This window comes from Vulpes vulpes, chromosome 15, assembly GCF_048418805.1.
Source record: "Vulpes vulpes isolate BD-2025 chromosome 15, VulVul3, whole genome shotgun sequence".
NCBI lineage: Eukaryota > Metazoa > Chordata > Mammalia > Carnivora > Canidae > Vulpes > Vulpes vulpes.
The window spans coordinates 77,562,033-77,586,922 of NC_132794.1; the positions used below are offsets into that span (position 1 = coordinate 77,562,033).

Below are 24,890 nucleotides of genomic sequence, written 5' to 3' on the forward strand. Positions count from 1 at the left end.
CACAAGGAGGAACAACCACACTGGCAGCGGCCAGCTCTCCAGCCCTGGAGTCAGCTCCCACAGTAACTACTGCAGTCTCCCAGTCTGCACTGGCCTGAATACTCCTGGGGCAGGTGGGTGGATCTGCACAGCTTGGGGGTGCCCAGCAGTAGGAGAGTCCTCCCTGTCCTGTACCCTACCCACCTCCACCTGTCCCTGGGAGAATTCAAGATCCTGGGCTGTGTCCACTCTGTGCCCTGGGATCCAGGGCCTTGGCTCCTGAAGGCAGCAGGGCGCAGCCTCATCTCCCCGGAGTCCTTGCCTGACTGCCCAGTTTCTCCCCAAGGCCTCTGTGGCTGCATGCTCCAGCCCTTTAACGAGATCGGCCCACAGACTGTGGTGCCCTTTCCCCCAGGGTGCCCTTCCTCTACTAGTGACTCCAGGAGACTGGAGGCTCCACTGCCCTTCCTGCAGTTCTGCAGGCTCTACTGCCCTCCTGCAGTTTTGCCCGATTTCCCTGCTAACCGTCTTTCTGTCCAGGAAGAATTCAGTGTGGATTTTTTAAAGTTCCTGCTTCTCTGAGGCTGGGCTTTCCTGTCCCAGGGGCTCTCAGTGCCCAGCTTTAGCCCAGCTACTCCTGGGGCCCCTCTCCCCACTTGATTCTTTTTTTTTCCCGCTTTCCTACCTTGTCAGAAGCAAAACCCCTTCTCTCTGTAGTGTTCCAGCTGTTCTCTCTTTAAATCTCAGGTCAGATTCACAGGTTTTCATATGGTTTGAAAGTAATCTAGGTAAGTTGGGATGACCAGGTGAGGTGAGAACCCCTACTCCTCCGCCATCTTCTCCAACACCCTTATTTATTTATTCACAAGAGACACACAGAGAGAGGCAGAAACACAGGCAGAGGGAGAAGCAGACTCCACACAGGGAGCCCGATGTGAGACTCGATCCCAGGGCTCCAGGATCACAACCTGAGCAGAAGGCAGGCACATAACCACTGAGCCACCCAGGCATCCCTTATTCAGATATAATTGACATGCAATATTGTATATGTTCAAGGTGTACTACACAATGATTTGAATTATGTATATCATGAAATGATTATCAAATTAGTTTAGTTATTATTCATCATCTCATTTAGATTCTCTTAAATTTCTTAGGTACCACACAGCAGTGTTAAACAGATATACATCATGTTGAACATGACATCCCTAATACTTTTATGTATCTTACAACTAGAAGTTTTTACCTTTTGACTATCATCATCTAATTCCCCCCCAACCCATCCCCCGTTTTCTGGTAACTACAAATCTGATCTCTTTTTCTATAATTTTGTGCTTTGTGTTTTGTTTTTTAGATTCCACATATAAGTGAGACCATACAGTATTTGTCTTTTTCTCCCTGATTTATTTCCTTTAGCATAATTCCATCAAAGTCCATCCATGTTGGGACACCTGGGTGGCTCAGTGGCTGAGAGTTTGCCTTCAGCTTAGGGGTGATCCTGGAGTTCCAGGATAAAATCTCACATCAGGCTCCCAGCAGGGAGCCTGAATCTCCTTCCACCTATGTCTCTGCTTCTCTGTGTCTCATAAATAAATAAATAAAATCTTTTTTAAAAGGCCATCCATGTTGTTGGAAATAGCTGAATTTCTTTGTTATGGCTAAGTGACACTCCAGTGTGTGTGTGTGTGTGTGTGTGTGTGTGTGTGTGTGCATCTTCACTTTTTTACATATGAGTACTTAGTTTTCCTAGTACCATTTATAGAAGAGACTGTCTTATCTCCATTGAGTATTCTACTCATTGACAAGAGTAGCTCCCATGTCAAATATTGTTGACCATACACATGAGTTTATTTCTGGGCTCTCAGTTCTGGTCCATTGGTCTATGTATCTGTTTTTATGACAGTACCATACTGTTTTGATTTCTACAGCTTTATAATATACCTTGAAAAACAAAGTGTGATGGTCTTTTGTGGTACCATACAAATTTTAGGATTTTTCTACCTCTGTAAAAAAAAATGCCCTTGGATTATCAATAGAGATTGCATTGAATCTGTAGATGACTTTGGCTAGTATACACATTTTTAACAATTTTAATTCTTCCAGTCCATGAACATGGGGTAACTTTCCATTCATTTGTGTCTTCTTTGATTTCTTTCATCAGTATAAAGACACAAATTTTAAACACAGACACAACAAGAAATAGAAAATCCAAATAAAGAACTTGAATTTGGGTCAAAAATCTTTCAAGAGACATACAAACAACTTCTAGGCCTCTATGACTTCAATTATTCTAAGTATTTCAGGAATAAATAATACCAATTCCACATAAAGTATTCCAGAAAATAAAAGACAAAATACTCCTCAAAACCATTTTATGACACCAGAATTACCCTGCTATCAAAAACAGACAAAAGTATTAAAAGAAAATACCAATACCCTTCATGAACATATTTTTTAAAAGTCTTTCAATACCAGGTACTGGTTCATTTAAAGATCCATACTCAAAACTCATTCCAGAAGGATCATAGATCTAAATTTGGGGAGTTAAACAATAAGCTTTTAGAGGAAAATATCTTTATGTGAACTTGAGAAAGTGAATATTTCTTAAACACTAGCCATAAAGAAAAACACTGAAACACTGGGCTTCCTTAAAATTAACAGCTTCTTTTTATCAAAAGATGCAATTATATAGTAAAAAGGCAGGGGTGCCGGGCTGCCTCAGTTGGGAGAATAGGAGACTCTTGATCTAGGGGTCATGAGTTTGATCCCCACATGAGTGAAGAGATTGCTACATACATACATACATAACTTTTATTTTTTTTTAAATTTTTATTTATGATAGTCACACAGAGAGAGAGAGAGAGGCAGAGACATAGGCAGAGGAAGAAGCAAGCTCCATGCACCGGGAGCCCGACGTGGGATTTGATCCCCGGTCTCCAGGATTGCGCCCTGGGCCAAAGGCAGGCGCCAAACCGCTGCGCCACCCAGGGATCCCCATACATAACTTTTAAAAAAGGAAAATCAAAAGGCAAACCATAGAATGGGAAAACCTATTTGCAATACATGTATCCTATAATAAACTCGTTTAACTTTTTTTTATTTATGATAGTCATACAGAGAGAGAGAGAGAGAGAGAGAGAGAGGCAGAGACACAGGCAGAGGGAGAAGCAGGCTCCATGCACCGGGAGCCTGATGTGGGATTCGATCCGACATCTCCAGGATTGCGCCCTGGGCCAAAAGCAGGCGCCAAACCGCTGCGCCACCCAGGGATCCCCCAGTAAACTCGTTTAAATGATATATAAAGAACGTCTACAAATTAAAAGGAAGAAAATCACACTACTCAAAAGAAAAATGGGAAAAATCTTTGAACAGATAAAACAGATAAAAGAACAGATAAGGGAGGATATTCAAGGGGCCAATACTCATGAGAAAAGTACCCAATTTCATTAGTCAACAGAGAAATAAAAATTAAAAGCAAAATGTAATGGTAAAATGAAAAATACAAAAAATCCAAATAAGTTTTTATTAGGATGTGGAGCAATTGAAATTTTTGAACACTACTGGTGGATTAAGCACTTTGGAAAACTCATAGGCAACATCTACTACACCTTAACAGATGCATACTTTATGAACCTCAATTCATTTCTATATATATCCCCAACATAAACAAGTATATATATATTCACCAAAAGACATTTTCAGGGATGTTTATAGTAGTACCATTTGTAATAAGGACTAGTAACACTGTGTTCACCTAAAATAAAATGGATAAATAAACTGTAGTATATTCATTGAATAGAATATTACTCAACAGTAAGAATGAACAAATCACAACTACATACAGCAACATGTTTGATTCTCAAAAATATAACATTAAGTGAAAGAAGTCAGACTCAGGAGAGTACATAAAATGTGATCCCATTTATAGTAAGTTCAAAACATGGTATTAGAAGTAAGGGCAGTAGTTCTCCTTTGAGAAAGGGAAGTGATTGAAAGGGGACTCAAAAGATACACTAGGATTCTGATATTGTTCTGCTTCTTGATCTGAGTGCTAGTTATACAAGGTGCAGTCCTTTTGTCAGAATTCACTGTAAGCTCACAAAGTGAGCTTTAACACTTATGAGTACTTTATTGCCTGTATATAAAATAAACTATATTACAATACCATTTTATTGTATTTCAATAAAAATAAAAGAAAATAAAAGATAAGCTAGAACCTGAGAGATCTTTGACTTATGTTGAATACATATCCTGAATACAGGATAACATTACTAGCTATAAAATACAGAAATTTTTTTTAAAAAAAGCAAAAAAAAAAAAAAAAAGACAAGAACAGAAAATTCAGATGAAATGGAAATAGCCTAATAAAAAACCTAACAACCTTGCTAACTTTCAGGAAAGTGTACATTAAAATAGCATGATATCACTTTAATTCATCAGTTGGGAAAAATTATTAAAATGTATACAATTCACTATTGATGAGGGTTTAAGGAAATAGGCTAAAGAGAAAGTAAATTGTAATAGTATCAATCCCCTTTAAATGTGTATAAAATTTAAAATATAGGAAGTCCTATATATCTCTCATATAGAAATACTCACACATGTAAAAATTGATCAAAGAACAGGATGTTTATTGTAGTACTGTTTGGTACAATAAAAATTCGGGGGGAAAACCAAAATGTCCTTCAATATTGGGACAATTAATAAATTAGGCCATTCATAAAATAGAAATTGACAGACTACTCTAAATTCCCCTGATTACTATCCCACTGCCCTTTTAAAGGGTTTCAAACTTGATAAAGCTCTCCTGGGTCAAAACACTTTGTGAGGTATAGCACAATGAGTTATAAATAATAATCAAATAACCAAAATTGCAGATCATATATTTATATCAGAAGTAAAGTTATTACCTTAATGATATTTTGTTAAGAAGACGGGCACTGAGGGAGGCACTTGATGGGATGAGCACTGGGGGTTATGCTCTCTGTTGGCAAATTGAACTCCAATAAAATGAAATTTAAAAAAAAAGAAGGCAGTCTGACTTAAAAGGTTATGGATTTGATGCCCTGTAGAACATTAATCAGTTTTATTTCTAATTTAGCAAACTGATTTCAAAATGCCTTCCCTAATAGACGGTACATAACCCATTCCTAAAAATACTGTTTCAACCAGCACTACTCCCTGATTATTTAATGAGTTGAATAAATTATTTGAGACAGGGTTTTCTATATTTGTGAGGTTTTCCTCTAATCCAACATAGCTAAATGAAGTGACACATGCAGAGTGATTTTTTCAAGCATATGTGATTTTAACCTATAGAAAAAAAAGAGACTACATATACTTGTCTACAAAACTTCCAAAATTTGATTTGAATAAATGAAGAACCCTCAAGTCTAGTAGACCTTGTACTTTTCAAATAACCTTCTTTAAAGAAATTCAGGGGGATCCCTGGGTGGCGCAGCAGTTTGGCGCCTGCCTTTGGCCCAGGGCGCAATCCTGGAGACCCGGGATCGAATCCCATATCAGGCTCCCGGTGCATGGAGCCTGCTTCTCCCTCCGCCTGTGTCTCTGCCTCTCTCTCTCTCTCTGTGACTATCATAAATAAATAAAAATTTAAAAAAATAAAAAATAAAAAAAAATAAAGAAATTCAGGGTTAAGAACTTTTTTTAAACTAAAACAAAACCGCTAGATTTACTGGCTCACTTTTTTTTTTTTGTGCCCATACCAGATAGCTTCCTCTCTACTAATTAATATACATATTAATTATATATATATATGTATATATATAATGATATTTATTGTCATAATCCCATCTCAGGGTCTAGTTAGATTTTATACTTAATGGTCTTGCAATCTCTCAAAGAGATTTCCTTCTACGATTCTATTCAAACTCATATAGGCCTGCCTCTGACAATCAAGATTTTATCAGGAAATAGCACAGGGCATTAATAAGTCCGGCCAGTCTCCCTGTGTAATCTTTGACTGCACTCCTGCACTCTGGAGCACTACAGAACGTTTCCCTTCACAACAGCTCTTGGCACGCTGCCAGGGTGGTGTAGCATCTACTGTTAGGTTCTCTTCTCCAGGGTTGACATCCCTACTTCCTTATTCCATTCCCTTCGATTCCTTTCTTGTTTTACACTGAAGATAAATGTGACAACACTTCATGTCTGAGAAACCCTTTCTTGCGGCTTCCACTGAGATAATCTGATAAGCTAATGATATTTGAAGGTGCTTCTCTTTACCTGTGAATTGCTTTATTCTTCCTCACTATAAACTCTTAGGATATTCTCCCTGTGTTTGGAAATTTCACCAGAACATTCCCTGATGTGGGCGTCTCTTTTGCCTTTCCTTTTGCTGGGACTTGAACTCATTCTTTTTTAAAACTATTTTTATTTTATTGGAGTTCAATTTTCCAACATAATATCATCCAGTGCTCATTCCATCAAGTGCCCTCCTCAGTGCCTGTCACCCAGTCACCCCAAACCACCCACTCACCTCCATTTCTACTATCCCTTGTTTGTTTCCCAGAGTTAGGAGTCTCTCATGTTCTGTCACCCTCACTGATATTTTCACTCATTTCTCTCCTTTCCCCTTTATTCCCTTTCACTATTTTTTATATTCCCCAAATGAATGAGACCATATAATATTTGTCCTTCTCCGATTGACTTATTTCACTCAGCATAATACCCCCTAGTTCCATCCATGTCGAAGCAAATGGTGGTTATTTGTCCTTTCAAATGGCTGAGAAATATTCCATTGTATACATAAACCACATCTTCTTTATCCATTCATGTTTCAATGGACATCAAGGCTCCCTCCACAGTTTGGCTACTGTGGACATTGCTGCTATAAACATTGGGGGGAAGGTGTCTCGGTTTTTCACTGCGTCTGTATTTTTGGGGTGAATCCCCAGCAGTGCAATTGCTGGGTCATAGGGCAGTTCTATTTTTAACTCTTTGAGGAACCTCCACAAGTTTTCCAGAGTGGCTGTACCAGTTCACATTCCCACCAACAGTGCAAGAGGGTTAACCTTTCTCCACATCCACTCCAAGATTTGTTGTTTCCTGCCTTGTTAACTTTCCCCATTCTCACTGGTGTATCTCATTGTGGTTTTGATTTGTATTTCCCTGGTGGCAAGTGATGTGGAGCATTTTCTCATGTGCGTGTTGGCCGTGTCCATGTCTTCCTCTGTGAGATTTCTCTTCATGTCTTTTGCCCATTTCATGATTGGATTGTTTGTTTCTTTGGTGTTGAGTTTAATAAGTTCTTTATAGATCTTGGAAACTAGCCCTTTATCTGATATGTCATTTGCAAATATCTTCTCCCATTCTATAGGTTGTCTTTTAGTTTTCGGTTGACTGTTTCTTTTGCTGTGCAGAAGATTCTTATCTTGATGAAGTCCCAATAGTTCATTTTTGCTTTTGTTTCCCTTGCCTTCATAGATGTATCTTGCAAGAAGTTACTGTGGCCAAGTTGAAAACGGGTGTTGCCTGTGTTTTCCTCTAGGATTTTGATGGATTCGTGTCTCACATTTAGATATTTCATTCATTTTGAGTTTACCTTTGTGTATAGTGTAAGAGAATGGTGTAGTTTTCACCTTCTGCATGTGGCTTTCCAATTTTCCCAGCTCCATTTATTGAAGAGACTGTTGTTATTATTATTATTATTATTATTATTATTATTATTATTATTAAAGAGACTTCCAATGGATAGTCTTTCCTGCTTTGTCAAAAATTACTTGACCATAGAGTTCAGGGGCCATTTCTGGATTCTCTATTCTGTTCCATTGATCTATGTGACTGTTTTTGTGCCAGTACCATACTGTCTTGATGATTACAGCTTTGTAAGACAATCTGAAATCTGGCATTGTGATGCCCCCAGCTCTGGTATTCTTTTTCAATATTCCCTTGGTCATTCAGGGTCTTTTCTGATTCCACACAAATCTTGAGATGATTTGTTCCAACTCTCTGAAGAAAGTCCATGTCATTTTGATAGGATTGCATTAAATGTGTAAATTACCCTGGGTAGTATTGACATTTTCACAATATTAATTTTCCCAATCCATCAGCATGGAATATTTTTTTCATATCTTTGTGTCTTCCTCAAATTCTTTCAGAAGTGTTCTGTAATTTTGAGGGTATAGATCCTTTACCTCTTTGGTTAGGTTTATTCCTGGGTATCTTATGCTTTTGGGTACAATTGTAAGTGGGAATGACTCTTTAATTTCTTTCTTCAGTCTCAATGTTAGTGTATAGAAATGCTACTGATTTCTGGGCATTGATTTTGTATCCTGCCACACTGCCGAATTGCTGTATGAGTTCTTGCAATCTTGGGGTGTTTATCCCAAAGACTGTAGTAAGAGATGAAGAGGGACACTATATCACACTTAAAGGGTCTATCCAACAGGATGACCTAACAGTCATGAATATTTATGCCCCTAATGTGGTAGCTACCAAGTATATCAATCAACTAATAACCAAAGTTAAGACATACTTAAATAATAATACGCTTATATTTGGTAACTAGAACACAGCGCTTTCTATAATCGACAGATCTTCTAAGCACAACATTTCCAAAGAAACAAGAGCTTTAAATGATACACTGGACCAGATGGATTTCACAGATATTTAGAGAACTTTACATCCAAACTCAACTGAATACACATTCTTCTCAGGTGCACATGGAACTTTCTCCAGAATAGGCCACATACTGGGTCACAAATCAGGTCTTAATTGATACCAAAAGATTCGGATTGTCCCCTGCATATTTTCAGACCATAATGCTTTGAAACTAGAACTCAATCACAAGAGGAAATTTGGAAAAATTCAAACACATGGAGGTTAAAACCCTCCTGCTAAAAGATGAAAGAGTCAATCAGGAAATTAGAGAAGAATTAAAAAGATTCATGAAAACTAATGAGAATGAAGATACAAATGTTCAAAATTTTGGGATACAGCAAAAGCAGTCCTGAGAGGGAAATAAATTGCAATACAAGCATCCCTGAAAGAACTGGAAAAAATCAATTACTAAAGCTAACCTTGCACCTAAAGGTACTGGAGAAAGAACGGCAAATAAAACCTACACCAAGCAGAAAAAGAGAGGTAATAAAGATTCGAGCAACTCAATGAAATGGAGACCAGAAGAACTGTGAAACAGATCAACAAAACCAGGAGTTGGTTCTTTGACAGAATTCATAAGACAGATAAACCATTAATCAGCCTTGTTAAAAAGAAGAGAGAAAAGACTCTAATAAATTCATGAATGAGACAGGAGAGATCACCACCAATACCAAGGAAATACAAATGATTTCAAAAATTATTATGAACAGCTATATGCCAATAAATTAGGCAATCTAGAATAAATGGATGCATTTCCGGAAAACCACAAACTACCAAAACGGGAAGAAATAGAAAACCTGAACAGGACAATAACCAGGGAGGAAATTGAAGCAGTCATCAAAAACCTCCCAAGAGGGGAGGAGGGGCAAAAGAGCGGAAGAGTAGGGTCCCCAAGTCACCTGTCCCCAACAAATTACCTAGATGACCTTCAAATCATCCTGAAAATCTATGAATTCGCCTGAGATTTAAAGAGAGAACAGGTGGAACGCTACAGTGAGAAGAGTTCGGCTTCTATCAAGGTAGGAAAACGGGGAAAAAGAAATAAAGAATCAAAAGGCCTCCAAGGGGGAGGAGCCCCGCGAGGAGCCGGGCTGAGGCCGGGGCGAGTGTCCCCAGGACAGGAGAGCCCCGTCCCAGAGGAGCAGGAGCTGCACCGACCTTCCCGGGCGGAAAGTGGCTGCAGGGAGTTAGAGCAGGACCCAGGAGGGCGGGGGTGCCCTCGGGCGCCCAGGGACACTAACAGGCACCTGCGCCCCGGGGAGATGCGCCGAGCTCCCTAAGGGCTCCGCGGAGGGGGCTGCGGGGCGGGAGCGCGAATCCAACAGCGCAGGCCCCGGGCACAGGGCGCCAGGACACAGCCCAGGATCAGGCCTCCCCCGGGATAGGCAGAGGCCGGGAGGGCCCAGGACAGCAAGGACGCTCCTGCCCCGAGCTGAGCAGATCAGTGGCCCCGCCCCGGAGCCTCCAGGCCCTGCACACAGAGAGCCCTGGAGTTACTGCGGGAGCTGAATCCAGGGCTGCAGAGCAGAGCAGCTCCCCCAAGTGCTAACACCTGAAAATCAGCACAGCAGGCCCTTCCCCCAGAAGACCAGCTAGACAGACAAGTTCCAGGGGAAGTCAAGGGACTTAAAATATACAGAATCAGAAGATACTCCCCCGTGTTTCTTTCTTTCTTACTTTCTTTCTTTCTTTCTTTCTTTCTTTCTTTCTTTCTTTCTTTTTTTTTTTTTTTTTGCTTTTTGATTTCTGATTGCTTCCCCCAACCTTTTATTCCATTTCTTTCTTTTTCTTTCTCTTTTTTTCTTTCTTTTTTCCTTTTTCTTCTTCTCTTTTCTTTCCTTCTTTCTCTCCTCTCTATTTCTCTATTTGCTGTCTACAAGAGACTCATTTTAGACAGAAGGACACCTACAACCTGAAAATAAAAGGTTGGAGAACCATTTACCATTCAAATGGTCCTCAAAAGAAAGCAGGGATAGCCATCCTTATATCAGATAAACTAAAATTTACCCCGAAGACTGTAGTGAGAGATGAAGAGGGACACTATATCATACTTAAAGGATCTATCCAACAAGAGGACTTAACAATCCTCAATATATATGCCCCGAATGTGGGAGCTGCCAAATATTTAAACCAATTAATAACCAAACTGAAGAAATACTTTGATAATAATACACTTATATTTGGTGACTTCAATCTAGCTCTTTCTACCCTCGATAGGTCTTCTAAGCACAACATCTCCAAAGAAACGAGAGCTTTAAATGATACACTGGACCAGATGGATTTCACAGATATCTACAGAACTTTACATCCAAAGTCAACTGAATACACATTCTTCTCAAGTGCACATGGAACATTCTCCAGAATAGACCACATACTGGGTCACAAATCGGGTATGAACTGATACCAAAAGATTGGGATCGTCCCCTGCATATTCTCAGACCATAATGCCTTGAAATTAGAACCAAATCACAACAAGAAGTTTGGAAGGACCTCAAACACGTGGAGGTTAAGGACCATCCTGCTAAAACATGAAAAGGTCAACCAGGAAATTAAGGAAGAATTAAAAGGATTCATGGAAACTAATGAGAATGAAGATACAACCGTTCAAAATCTTTGGGATGCAGGAAAAGCAGTCCTGAGGGGGAAATACATCGCAATACAAGCATCCATTCAAAAACTGGAAAGAACTCAAATACAAAAGCTCACCTTACACATAAAGGAGCTAGAGAAAAAACAGCAAATAGATCCTACACCCAGCAGAAGAAGAGAGTTAATTAATATTTGAGCAGAACTCAATGAAATCGAGAACAAAGAACTGTGGAACAGATCAACAGAACCAGGAGTTGGTTCTTTGAAAGAATTAATAAGATAGATAAACCATTAGCCAGCCTTATTAAAAAGAAGAGAGAGAAGACTCAAATTAATAAAATCATGAATGAGAAAGGAGAGATCACTACCAACACCAAGGAAATACAAACGATTTTAAAAACATATTATGAAGAGCTCTACGCCAATAAATTAGGCAATCTAGAAGAAACGGATGCATTCCTGGAAAGCCACAAACTACCAAAACTGGAACAGGAAGAAACAGAACACCTGAACAGGCCAATAACCAGGGAGGAAATTGAAGCAGTCATCAGAAACCTCCCAAGACACAAGAGTCCACGGCCAGATGGCTTCCCAGGGGAATTCTATCAAACGTTTATAGAAGAAATCATACCTATTCTACTAAAGCTGTTTGGAAAGATAGAAAGAGATGGAGTACTTCCAAATTCATTCTATGAGGCCAGCATCACCTTAATTCCAAAACCAGACAAAGACCCCACCAAAAAGGAGAATTACAGACCAATATCCCTGATGAACATGGATGCAAAAATTCTCAACAAGATACTAGCCAATAGGATCCAACAACACACTAAGAAAATTATTCACCATGACCAAGTAGGATTTATCCCCAGGACACAAGGCTGGTTCAACACTCGTAAAACAATCAGTGTGATTCATCATATCAGCAAGAGAAAAACCAAGAACCAAATGATCCTCTCATTAGATGCAGAGAAAGCATTTGACAAAATACATCATCCATTCCTGATCAAAACTCTTCAGAGTGTTGGGATAGAGGGAACTTTCCTTGACATCTTAAAAGCCCTGGAACATTCTAGGAAAAGCCCACAGCAAATATCATTCTCAATGGGGAAGCACTGGGAGCCTTTCCCCTAAGATCAGGAACAAGACAGGGATGTCCACTCTCACCACTGCTATTCAACATAGTACTGGAAGTCCTCGGCTCAGCAATCAGACAACAAAAAGACATTAAAGGCATTCAAATTGGCAAAGAAGAAGTCAAACTCTCCCTCTTCGCCGATGACATGATACTCTACATAGAAAACCCAAAAGCCTCCACCCCAAGATTGCTAGAACTCATACAGCAATTTGGCAGCATGGAAGGATACAAAATCAATGCCCAGAAATCAATGGCATTTCTATACACTAACAAAGAGACTGAAGAAAGAGAAGTTAAGGAGTCAATCCCATTTACAATTGCACCCAAAAGCATAAGATACCTAGGAATAAACCTAACCAAAGAGGTAAATGATCTATACCTTAAAAACTACAGAACAGTTCTGAAAGAAACTGAGGAAGACACAAAGAGATGGAAAAATATTCCATGCTCATGGATTGGCAGAATTAATATTGTGAAAATGTCAATGTTACCCAGGGCAATTTATACATTTAATGCAATCCCTATCAAAATACCATGGACTTTCTTCAGAGAGTTAGAACAAATTATTTTAAGATTTGTGTGGAATCAGAAAAGACCCCGAATATCCAGGGGAATTTTAAAAAAGAAAACCATGGCTGGGGGCATCACAATGCCAGATTTCAGGTTGTACTACAAAGCTGTGATCATCAAGACAGTGTGGTACTGGCACAAAAACAGACACATAGATCAATGGAGCAGAATAGAGAACCCAGAAGTGGACCCTGAACTTTATGGTCAACTAATATTCGACAAAGGAGGAAAGACTATCCATTGGAAGAAAGACAGCCTCTTCAATAAATGGTGCTGGGAAAATTGGACATCCACATGCAGAGGAATGAAACTAGACCACTCCCTTGCACCATACACAAAGATAAACTCAAAATGGATGAAAGATCTAAATGTGAGACAAGATTCCATCAAAATCCTAGAGGAGAACACAGGCAACACTCTTTTTGAACTCGGCCACAGTAACTTCTTGCAAGATACATCCATGAAGGCAAAAGAAACAAAAGCAAAAATGAACTATTGGGACTTCATCAAGATAAGCAGCTTTTGCACAGCAAAGGATACAGTCAACAAAACTAAAAGACAACCTACAGTATGGGAGAAGATATTTGCAAATGATGTATCAGATAAAGGGCTAGTTTCCAAGATCTATAAAGAACTTATTAAACTCAACACCAAAGAAACAAACAATCCAATCATGAAATGGGCAAAGGACATGAAGAGAAATCTCACAGAGGAAGACCTAGACATGGCCAACACGCACATGAGAAAATGCTCTGCATCACTGGCCATCAGGGAAATACAAATCAAAACCACAATGAGATCCCACCTCACACCAGTGAGAATGGGGAAAATTAACAAGGCAGGAAACTACAAATGTTGGAGTGGCTGCGGAGAAAAGGGAACCCTCTTATACTGTTGGTGGGAATGTGAACTGGTGCAGCCACTCTGGAAAACTGTGTGGAGGTTCCTCAAAGAGTTAAAAATAGACCTGCCCTACGACCCAGCAATTGCACTGTTGGGGATTTACCCCAAAGATTCAGATGCAATGAAACGCTGGGACACCTGCACCCTGATGTTTATAGCAACAATGTCCATAATAGCCATACTGTGGAGGGAGCCTCAGTGTCCATCGAAAGATGAATGGATAAAGAAGATGTGGGTCAAATGGAATATTACTCAGCCATTAGAAACGACAAATACCCACCATTTGCTTCAGTGTGGATGGAAATGGAGGGTATTATGCTGAGTGAAATAAGTCAATCAGAGAAGGACAAACATTATATGTTCTCATTCATTTGGGGAATATAAATAATAGTGAAAGGGAATATAAGGGAATGGAGAAGAAATGTTTGGGAAATATCAGTGAGGGTGACAAAACATGAGAGACACCTAACTCTGGGAAATGAACTAGGGGTGGTGGAAGGGGAGGAGGGCGTGGGGTGGGGGTGAATGGGTGACGGGCACTGAGGGGGGCACTTGACGGGATAAGCACTGGGTGTAATCTGTATGTTGGTAAATTGAACACCAATTAAAAATTAATTTATTTAAAAAACAAAAAAGAAAAGAAACCTCCCAAGATGCAAAAGTCCAGGGCCAGATGGCTTCCCAGGGGAATTCTATAAATGTTTAAAGAAGAAAAAATACCTCTTCTACTAAAGCTGTTTGGAAAGATAGAAAGAGATGGGATAGTTCCAAACTCGTTCTCTGAGGGAAGCATCACCTTACTTCCAAAACCAAAGATTCTACCAAAAAGGAGAATTATAGACCAATATCCCTGATGAACACAGATGCAAAGACCTCAACAAGATACTAGCCAATAGGATCCAACAGTACATTAAGAATATTCACCATGACCAAGTGGGATGGACAAATACAAGGTGTTGGGCAATGTGGAAAGCTTTTCTGTTGGGATGGTGGGGGAGTGCCCTTTCATCATGGATTCTTGATTACTTCAAAACTATGAAAATCCCTTGGCCAGAAGAAGAGTCCAAATCAGAATCAAAGAAGAAAAACAATAGGTCAGAACTGGAAAAGGTGTTTTAGGCATCAGTTCAAGGAATGAAATATGAAATAGAAAGCAGGAGTAAGTCATACAAGGCATATAAGGCCATAAATTAATGAGGCCCATGAAAAATGAAAAGACATCAGAGACCCATTTTTATGGGTGCTCATGTGTGGCTTAGGCACAGATGTGAATGTTTAAAAGCATCAGGATGGACAGAACATCCGCTGTCCCAACCTACTAATTCCTAGATTCCCTAGCCTTGGGATAAGGCAAGGTGTCCCCTTTTTTGCCCAGTCTGAAATTCCGTCCCTAACAAAGTCTAAGCTTCAAGTTCCTATGCATTCCTTCGGTGCCCAGCCTTTTTCCTTGGCTCAGGCCCTGGAGCAGGCCTAGAGAAGGCTGTTTGTAGAGCATGTCCTGAAAGTGCTGGTGCATGGCAATATCCATGGGCACATGGGGATGGTCAGGAAAAATAAAAGACAGGGAGAATGTGAACAAATAAACTTATAGTAGTAGAGAGGTGGTAACCTTTATTACTTCAGTGATTCAGGAAGAATCCAGAACGTGGTTTCTTGAAGGGTAACATGATAGAGATTTCATGGGAGTTGAGCAAGTCTAGATTGCTTGTGGGATTTTCCCAATGGTGATCATTGCTTATCAGCTGAGGCCTAGGATCAGCTCCTGGTGTATTTATATCCTATACATCCTTCTTGTGGATGGAGACTCCTCAACCAATGGCCAGGGTCAGGATGGTTCTAGATAGAGAACTAGGAGTGATGGACATAATTACTATAAAAGATACATAGACTGATTTCATAGCCTGCTGTACATTGATTCAGCATTTGGGAGCTATGCAGTCTGTCACTGTATTCACACGAGGCACAAAACCAAAAGTACTTTCCAGTGACTCCTCTAAATACCCTACCTGGCTTATTGATAGGTGGACATGGACTCAGAGGCCTTAAAAAGTACAAAGTACAGATGTTGTTCTTTCTCAGACACATGTGTTAGAAGGTGAGAAAGAAACACCTAGGGAAAGCAGGTATATAGTTCTTGACTACAAGAACTAAAGGTGAACTAGCACAAAAAACCCAGTGTTCTGTTTTGGCATCGACATTTACTCTAATGAGAACTGCGTTCTCTTCTAGGATACATAGGAACTAACAGAGAGTAATATGAACCCTGGATGAGCTAGCTCAGGTCCCACATCATTCTGTATAATGCACATTCTAGTGGGCCTGATGCAACAAGATGACCAGAAATTTCAGGTCACTGTGGTTGGGTTTTAAGGAGCCTAAAACAGGAAGAAGGCTGAGGATCGTCAAACAGACTTTGCCAAGGGACATGTAAATGGCTAGTAAGCTAGTCAAACAAGTAAATGAATCTCCCAAGTACTCTACCACTTGCAGAGTCATAGAAGGATGGCTTCTGACATCAGCAAGCATTGCTAAGTTCAAGTGCCTATTCTGCTTTGCAATGGGATTCCAGGGGAGGTTCTATGGCCACCAGGTACTCCAAGGAAAGAATTTCCTAGGATTTGGCAGTTTGGGTCATCCTAATCTTAGAGTGGCCAGGAAGAAGAGCATTTACCCTATTGGGATGAGAAAAGCTTCTTCTTGATCCAGGGCTGCTCTAGACTGCTCTAGTTAGAAGCTGGTTTAACCTGTCTTCTTAGTGAAACTCAGTTCTTAAAGATCATCTTATCCTTTCCTAAGGGCTCACAAACTATCTGTTTGGTAATAGAAATCTGCCACAAATCAAATCTGCTAATCTGTCATTTCTTAAAGGACAACATATTATAGAAACTACAGATCAGTAGTACCTCTTCTATTTTCTGCTTTCTTCCACCACTAAAAGCAACTCTGTAATAATGTTTACCAACATTTATTAAACATATACAATATACAAAGCACTGAGTGTGCTTAAGCAGAGAGAAAAGACTCGATTTGGGGGGGTGGTTAACGATCACTTTTTATTTTTTATTTTTTTTACAAATTTATTTTTTATTGGTGTTCAATTTGCCAACATATAGAATAACACCCAGTGCTCATCCCATCAAGTACCCACCTCAGTGCCCATCACCCAGTCACTCCCACCCCCACCCACCTCCCCTTCCACCACGCCTAGTTCATTTCCCAGAGAAAGACTCGATTTTTATCCTCCAGAAGTCTCTCCTTCAATAGGGAAGCATAGAAATAACTATAATGTGAGAGAATAAAACAAGCACTCTGATAAGGATATAAATAAAGGCTTAAGGAAGCCCAGAAAAGAGAATAAAAATTCCAGCTGGAATTCCATGAAAACTATAAATGCTTTTAATAAGTGATTTTGGGACTATGTCTGTGGCTAAAGATTTTAATTCATTTAAAATAACCTGGTTCTTGTTCTGTGTCTCTTATTGTGGACTTTAAATCCATCGATAAAGGGGCACCTGGGTGGCTCAATCAGTTAAGCATCTGCCTTTGGCTCAGGTCATGATCTCGGGGTCCTGGGATAGAGTACCATGGTGGGCTCCCAGCTTGGCAGGGAGTCTGCTTCTCCCTCTCCTCTGCCTTTCCTACTGCTTGTGCTCTCTAGCCCTCTCAAATGAATAAATAAAAAATCTTTTTAAAAAATCCACCAACATGTGTAACTTTTCAGTTTTGTGAAGCATACTCTTTCCTTGAGAAAAGAGACCATTGACTAGGTGGCAATAAAGAACAAAGCTATAAATTACCATATATATTTAGAATCTAAAAAGTTCTGCCAAAAAAATATGACAATTGCTACTTTCATTATAATTTCTTTTAAGGAAACCCACCCAGTTTGGTCACTTGCATAATAATTGCAAAGGTCTTAAGTAAATAGGTGCCTCAACTATCTTTTTGTGTACTGTTTTGGCCCTTTTCACAAAATCTAAAATAAAGGAATGGAGTGTTTGGGACATAAAATAGGAAAAAAACAGATTTAAAATTCTATTTAAAAAGACTCCAGTAAAGATTTATAATTTGATCAGATTCTTTTTTTTATCAGATTCTTAAGTTGAAGGTCAGAAGACAGACAATTGATGGAACCATTAGTTCAGAGTTATCTCAAAAAGGAAAAAGCAGCAAGCAGATTTTTTAAAAATCAAGTTACACAAAATGAAATAAATGGTCCTAAGCCGTAATCATAGAAATGGAAGAGAAAAGGAGGCTCAAGATAGCATTTCATAGCAACTAAATTATCTTCTTGCTATAACAACACCAAAGGGGGGTTACAGTTCAACTGGTATACTACTGGTAATAAGATTAACATTTTCTGGAAAATAATGTGGCAATAGAGAGCAAAAGCATTGTAAAATTCAGACCCATTAGCTCAAGGATCCCAATCCTGAAAATTTATCATAAAGACAGAATTCAACCCAAGAATAGAACCTGTCAATGTCAACATATTATCAATAGTAATGTCTATGATAGAAGAAAAAAACTGGAAACAACATATGTGCTGAGATAAGTAGTATCACAATGAGAAATCAAGCTGCTTCTAGGTCCTTCAGGATGTAGACAGGACCAGAAGGACTCCTGGAGTCAGAGCTGCAAGACCAGAGAAATAGCCCAGCAAGGACTGCCCTATGTAGAGCTCTGGCTTAGCCCTCTGAGGGAGGGAGCAACACTGAGGACAAGGAGGGCAGGAGAGAAGAGGGAGCAGCTGCTGAGCTGAACATGGAAAGAATGAGGAAAGGTCTAAGAGAAACTTTGAAAAATCATGGCAAGCTGCTAATGTCGGAGACAAGACAATGACAGTATGGGTCACCTGGAGACAGTGGCATCTCATTAAAACACTGTGTTAGTATTATATACCAAAAGCCTTCCTCCTTGTGTGTTTGTGCTTGTTTGTATTTTCCAGACTATCTGCAATAAATGTTATATTTATTACAATATATACAATTACATTACATGCTGTATATATAACATATCATTTACATAATTGGAAAAATGTTATTCTTTGGAAAGAATAAAATACAACACAAGAATCTCATCCTCACTATTCTAAGTGTGACAGCTTATTACATGTGCACAATCCTACATTTCTGCACAGACCCAGTGAATCAGAATCTGCAGGTTAACAAGTCACAGGTGGTTCCCACATGTATTTATACATGTCTGAGAAGTCTGAGAAGCACTGCACTGCTTCCTCCTGCTCCTCACACCCCCCAAAGTGTACGAGGCATGAGAACTTACCAGACTCTGCTGTAGCCTTCCTGGGTGCAGACATGTTGTCCCCATTCCCAGATGAGATGGGTAAAAGGCTTCTGCAGGTACTAAGCTTTGTGCCCCAAGAGTCAGGCAGAAGGACTGATTAGATCCTGGGGCCCGCACACAACTGTTGTTCACCTGGTTGAACACACAATGCAAATTTCTATTAGACAACTCGAGTTTTCACAGCTTTAACAGATTATTACTGATATTTAATCAGTCACTGTCACTCAGTGATTTAACTCTTTTAATGCCACACTTATGCTAAACCAGGTGTTGGGGATTCAACATTGAATGGATAAGAACTTACTACAGACCCTGTCTTCAAGTAGTTCATGTTCAAGCTATCAAAAATCCTCAGATAGAATAGCATTTTTTCTCTTCTAATCTTTGTCATAATAGGCCTATAAAATCATGTTATGTTGTTTCCACTGGTTAAAAACCTAGAATATTTTTTGTCCACATCCTCTCCATTAGCTACCTGCAAATGATAATGGATTACTGTAGTTGAAATCTAAAAGTTAATGTTTTGAAACATATTTTTTAAAACTTTGAGATATAGGATCTTAATAAAGATTATTTGAAACATGTACGTAAGGCAAATAGGTAGTATGTCATCTTAACACGATATGATGATCGTTAACAGGCTCTGCCAAGGATTATTCAGTTATGTAGAGAATTGTACCTTCAACTAATTGTTTAAATCCTAGACTTAGTAAAATTACATGTTTCTGCTAATTAGGTGCCAAAATAAACAATCTTCTGTTTCATTCATGACATAAATTGCTTTGGCACATTACTTCAAACCTCCTCAACATCGGGTCCATCTGCTTGTTCATCTGGCTGTTCTTGCTTTTTATCTTACCTCTTACCTTCCTCTCTCTTTTTAGGAAATATGTCTGTAATTACAAAAGAGTGCCTATTTCAAAATATATAGTTCCTGTACCCTTTAATCAATAGACCTTGGCACTGGAGGGTATTATGCTGAGTGAAATAAGTCAATCGGAGAAGAACAAACATTATATGGTCTCATTCATTTGGGGAATATAAAAAATAGTGAAAGGGAATAAAGGGGAAAGGAGAAAAAATAAGTGGGAAATATCAGAAAGGGAGACAGAACATGAAAGACTCCTAACTCTCGGAAACGAACTAGGGGTGGTGGAAGGGGAGGTGGGCGGGGGGTGGGGGTGAATGGGTGACGGGCACTGAGGGGGGCACTTGACGGGATGAGCACTGGGTGTTATTCTATATGTTGACAAATTGAACACCGATAAAAAATAAATTTATAAAAAAATAGACCTTGAGTAATATAACCCAAGAAACTATTTCTTTAAAGGGTGCAGTCATGAACATACACACATTATATATGTGTACAGAGAAGAGTTGATGTAGCAGGTCTGAGGCTGCTACATTTAGAAAAACCTACTTACAAGGGTGGCCCTTGGCTGTCATCTGGGAAATTGCTTGGGAAAACTTTCCCTAAATGAGAAGAGTTGGCTTATTGTGCCTACACAGAACAAATGATGTGGTGTACGCTGAACACCTGATTTCTTTATGGGTATGTGGAATTTTAGTGACCACCATCAGTAACACAAATACTGTGTGCTTCCATGACTGACTCCCATGAAAGACCCTCAATTCCTAGCCTCAGGTGAGCTTCCTTGGTAGACAACAAGACAACTTGTTGCTGGGGGAATTAAGTACATTCTGTATGACCTCACTGAGAGAAGACTCTGAAAAGGTTGCACCTGGTTTCTACCTACAAAGGACTGAATTTTTGTGTCCCTCCAAAATTTATACATTTAAACTTTAATTCCAATGTGATGGTATTTGGAGGTGGGGTCTTTAGGAAGTAATTAGGCCATGAAAGTGGAACTCTTGTTAACGGGATTGGTGCCCTTATAAGAAGACCAGAGAGCCAAGTACAGCTCTCTTTCCAACATGTGAGGGATACAACAAAAAGATGGCAGTCTGCAACCTGGAAGAGTCCTCACCAAAACATGACCATGCTGATACCCTAATCTTGGACTTGTAGCACCCAAAACTATGAGAAATAAATGTTTGCTGTTTAAGCTACTTGGTTTCTGGTATTTTGTTGTAGCAGCCTCAAGTCACCAAGAGGAAAATTGGTACTGAGAAGTAGGGGTGCTGCTACATTGGTAATGTGTGGAGGCTGAAAGAGTCTGAGGTACACACCAGGAAAGGTCTAGACTGCCATGAAAGGACACTTAAAGGCAATTCTGGTAGAGCTCAGGAAGATAAGGAGAGCGCTATAGACAAAGCTTCCACTTTCTTAGAGAACACCTAAGTCTCCATGAAAAGAATTTTGGTAGAAATGTGGATGGTAAAGGTGATTTTGATGAAGTCTCAGACTAAAATGAGGAATAGGTCACTGCACAATGTTAAAGAATCAGTGGAAAAGGGTAGATAACATACATGAGCAGGTGGAAAATTTTAGGAGGGGGGCAGAATCTACTTTAAAAAATCAAATGGAAATACTAGAAATAAAAACAGTATCAGAGATAAAGGATTTCTTAAATTGAGCTATTCAGAAGACTGAACACAGCTGAAGAAAAAAACTAAGTTTCAAGATAGGTAAAAGATAGGTAAATATAAATTATCCAAAATGAAACAAGCAGATGAGTGAAAATCAGATCATTCAAAAGTCATAGAACATTATCAAATGGCCTAATTTCTGTATAATTGAAGCCACCAAAAGAGAATAATTAAGAAATTTCCATAATTAATATGATACAAAATCACAATTCAAATAAATGCTCAGAACCCCAAGTAGCGGGAAGGGATATGGACTACACATATCACAGTCCAAGTGCTGAAAAACAAAGATATTAAGAAAAAAATCTTAGAGGTATCTAGATAAAAAGGAAAATTGCAAGACACTTCTTAGCAAAAAGGATTCAAGCCAGAAGACAATAGAATGACTTCTTTAAAATGCTGATGGATAACTGTCATCCCAGAATTTCATTTCTGCCACAAGCATCTTTCAATTTTGAGGTCAAAATAAAGAAAAAAAAAGAAAGAAAATACAGAAAATTAAAGAAAAAATACAGAAATATAAAGATATACAAAAAGAAAAAAGAAAAAACAAACAGAATTCTGTGTCATCATCTTAGCACTAAAAGAAATGTTAAAGGAAGCTCTTCAAGAAGAAAAGGTGTGAGGGACGCCTGGGTTGAGTGTATGCCTTTGGCTCAGGGCATGATCCTGGGGTCCTGGGATCGAGTCCCACATCGGGCTCCCTGCAAGTAGCCTCCCTCTGCCTGTATCTCTGCCTCTGTGTGTGTGTGTGTGTGTCTTTCATAAATAAATAAAATATTTTAAAAAAAGGAGTGTGACACACATGTAAATTTGAAGCTAAATACACATTAAACATGTGAAAAATACTAGAAATGGTAAAATTTAAAAAGAATGTGTGTCTTTAAAAAAATCATAGCTAGGAAATCATCACTCCCATCCTCAGAAGAAAAAGGCTGAAGAATGTAAAAACCAATTATTTTTCTTAGATCCACCAGAAAATTGAGGAGGCAAAGCAAATTATCACCCCAAATCTGGAGAGAGAGTGGCAAATACAGGGAAGCAAAGCTGAGATCAGCTTACTTACAACAGAAGGTACCAGAGCCAGTAAGGGGTAGGAAGAATTAAACAGTAAGTTTTACAAAGTGTTAGAGGCTGAGTGTGGACTACTTTGGAAGTCAAAAACCCCTGAGGTGAAGGTGGTCAAAAGATACTGACTTGCAATTATAAAATACATAACCCCTGGAGATATAATGTACAGCAGGTAACCAGAGTCAATAATTCTATACTGCATATTTGAAAGTTGCTCAGAGAGTAGGTCTGAAAAGTTCTTACCACAAGAAAAAAATTAGAACTATGTGGTGATGGATATCATTTAATCTTACTAAATGGTGGTGATTCCTCAACATATACAAATATTGAATCATTATGTTCTTCATCTGAAAAGAATATAATGTTATAGGCCAATTATATAAATTCTTTAAAAATGGGCAAAATATACACATTCGCCCAAAACAGGTAAAGAAATTGCCAGTAAACATGTGAAAAGTTGCAACATGAATAAGTAACAGGAAATAGCGGGGCAGCCCCAGTGGCGCAGCGGTTTAGCGCTGCCTGCAGCCCAGGGCGTGATCCTGGAGACCCTGGATCGAGTCCCACATCAGGCTCTCTGTATGATGCCTGCTTCTCCCTCTGCCTGTGTCTCTGCCTCTCTCTCTCTGTCTCTATGAATAAAGAAATAAAATCTTTAAAAAAAAAAAAAAGTAACAGGAAATAGCAAAATAGAGAGGAGGGGCCAGATGGCGGAAGAGTAGGGTCCCCAAGTCACCTGTCCCCACCAAATTACCTAGATGACCTTCAAATCATCCTGAAAATCTATGAATTCGGCCTGAGATTTAAAGAGAGACCAGCTGGAATGCTACAGTGAGAAGAGTTCGGCTTCTATCAAGGTAGGAAGACGGGGAAAAAGAAATAAAGAAACAAAAGGCCTCCAAGGGGCAGGGGCCCGCGAGGAGCCGGGCTGAGGTCTGGGCGAGTGTCCCCAGGACAGGAGAGCCCCGTTCCGGAGGAGCAGGAGCTGCACCAACCTTCCCGGGTGGAAAGGAGCTGCAGGGAGGTGGAGCAGGACCCAGGAGGGCGGGGATGCCCTCGGGCTCCGGGGAACACTAACAGGCACCTGCGCCCTGGGAGATGCCCCGAGCACCCTAAGGGCTGCAGCGCGCACGGCGGGACCCGGAGCAGCTCGGAGGGGCTCGGGCGGCGGCTCCGCGGAGGGGGCTGCGGGGCGGGAGCGCGAATCCAACAGCGCAGGCCCCGCAGCACAGGGCGCCAGGACACAGCCCAGGATCCGGCCTCCCCCGGGACAGGCAGAGGCCGGGAGGGCCCAGGACAGCAAGGACGCTCCTGCCTGGAGCTGAGCAGATCAGCGGCCACGCCCTGGAGCCTCCAGGCCCTGCAGACGGGAGAGCCCCGGAGCTACTGCGGAGGCTGACTCCAGGGTCCCAGAGCTGCCCCACCACTGTGGCTTCCTCCCGGGGCCTCACGGGGTGAACAACCCCCACTGAGCCCTGCACCAGGCGGAGGCAGAGCAGCTCCCCCAAGTGCTGACACCTGAGAATCAGCACGGCAGGCCCCTCCCCCAGAAGACCAGCGAGACGGACCAGTTCCAAGGGAAGTCAAGGGACTTAAAGTATACAGAATCAGAAGATACTCCCCCGTGTTTTTTGTTTTTTTTTGTTTTGTTTTGTTTTGTGTTTTTTTTTCTTTCTTTTCGATTTCTGATTGCTTCCCCCACCCCCTTTTTTTTCACCTTTCTTTCTTTTTCTATCTCTTTTTCTTCTTTTTTCCCTTTTTTTCTTCTTTCTCTTCTTTTTCTCTTTTCTTTCCTTCTCTCTCTCTCTTTTTCTCCTTTTCCCAATACAACTTGTTTTTGGCCACTCTGCACTGAGCAAAATGACTAGAAGGAAAACCTCACCTCAAAAGAAAGAATCAGAAACAGTCCTTTCTCCCACAGAGTTACAAAATCTGGATTACAATTCAATGTCAGAAAGCCAATTCAGAAGCACTCTTATACGGCTACTGGTGGCTCTAGAAAAAAGCATAAAGGACTCAAGGGACTTCATGCCTGCAGAATTTAGATCCAATCAGGCAGAAATTAAAAATCAATTAAATAAGATGCAATCTAAGCTAGAAGTCCTAACAACGAGGCTTAACGAGGTGGAAGAACGAGTGAGTGACATAGAAGACAAATTGATGGCAA

The 24,890-nt window shown here is 40.1% G+C and overlaps 1 protein-coding gene across 13 annotated transcripts in view; it reads right to left on the reverse strand.

Moving 5' to 3' along the window:
• The window catches only part of PTPN20 (protein tyrosine phosphatase non-receptor type 20), a 139,020-nt gene that overhangs the window by 88,471 nt on the left and 25,659 nt on the right, over positions 1–24,890 (reverse strand). For all 13 annotated transcript variants that reach the window (XM_072739238.1, XM_072739246.1, XM_072739240.1 and 10 more), the window contains exon 2: positions 19,082–19,234. In XM_072739238.1, coding sequence (XP_072595339.1) covers positions 19,082–19,126 — 45 coding nt within the window. In that variant the 5' untranslated portion in view covers positions 19,127–19,234. The remainder of the gene's footprint in view (positions 1–19,081; positions 19,235–24,890) is intronic.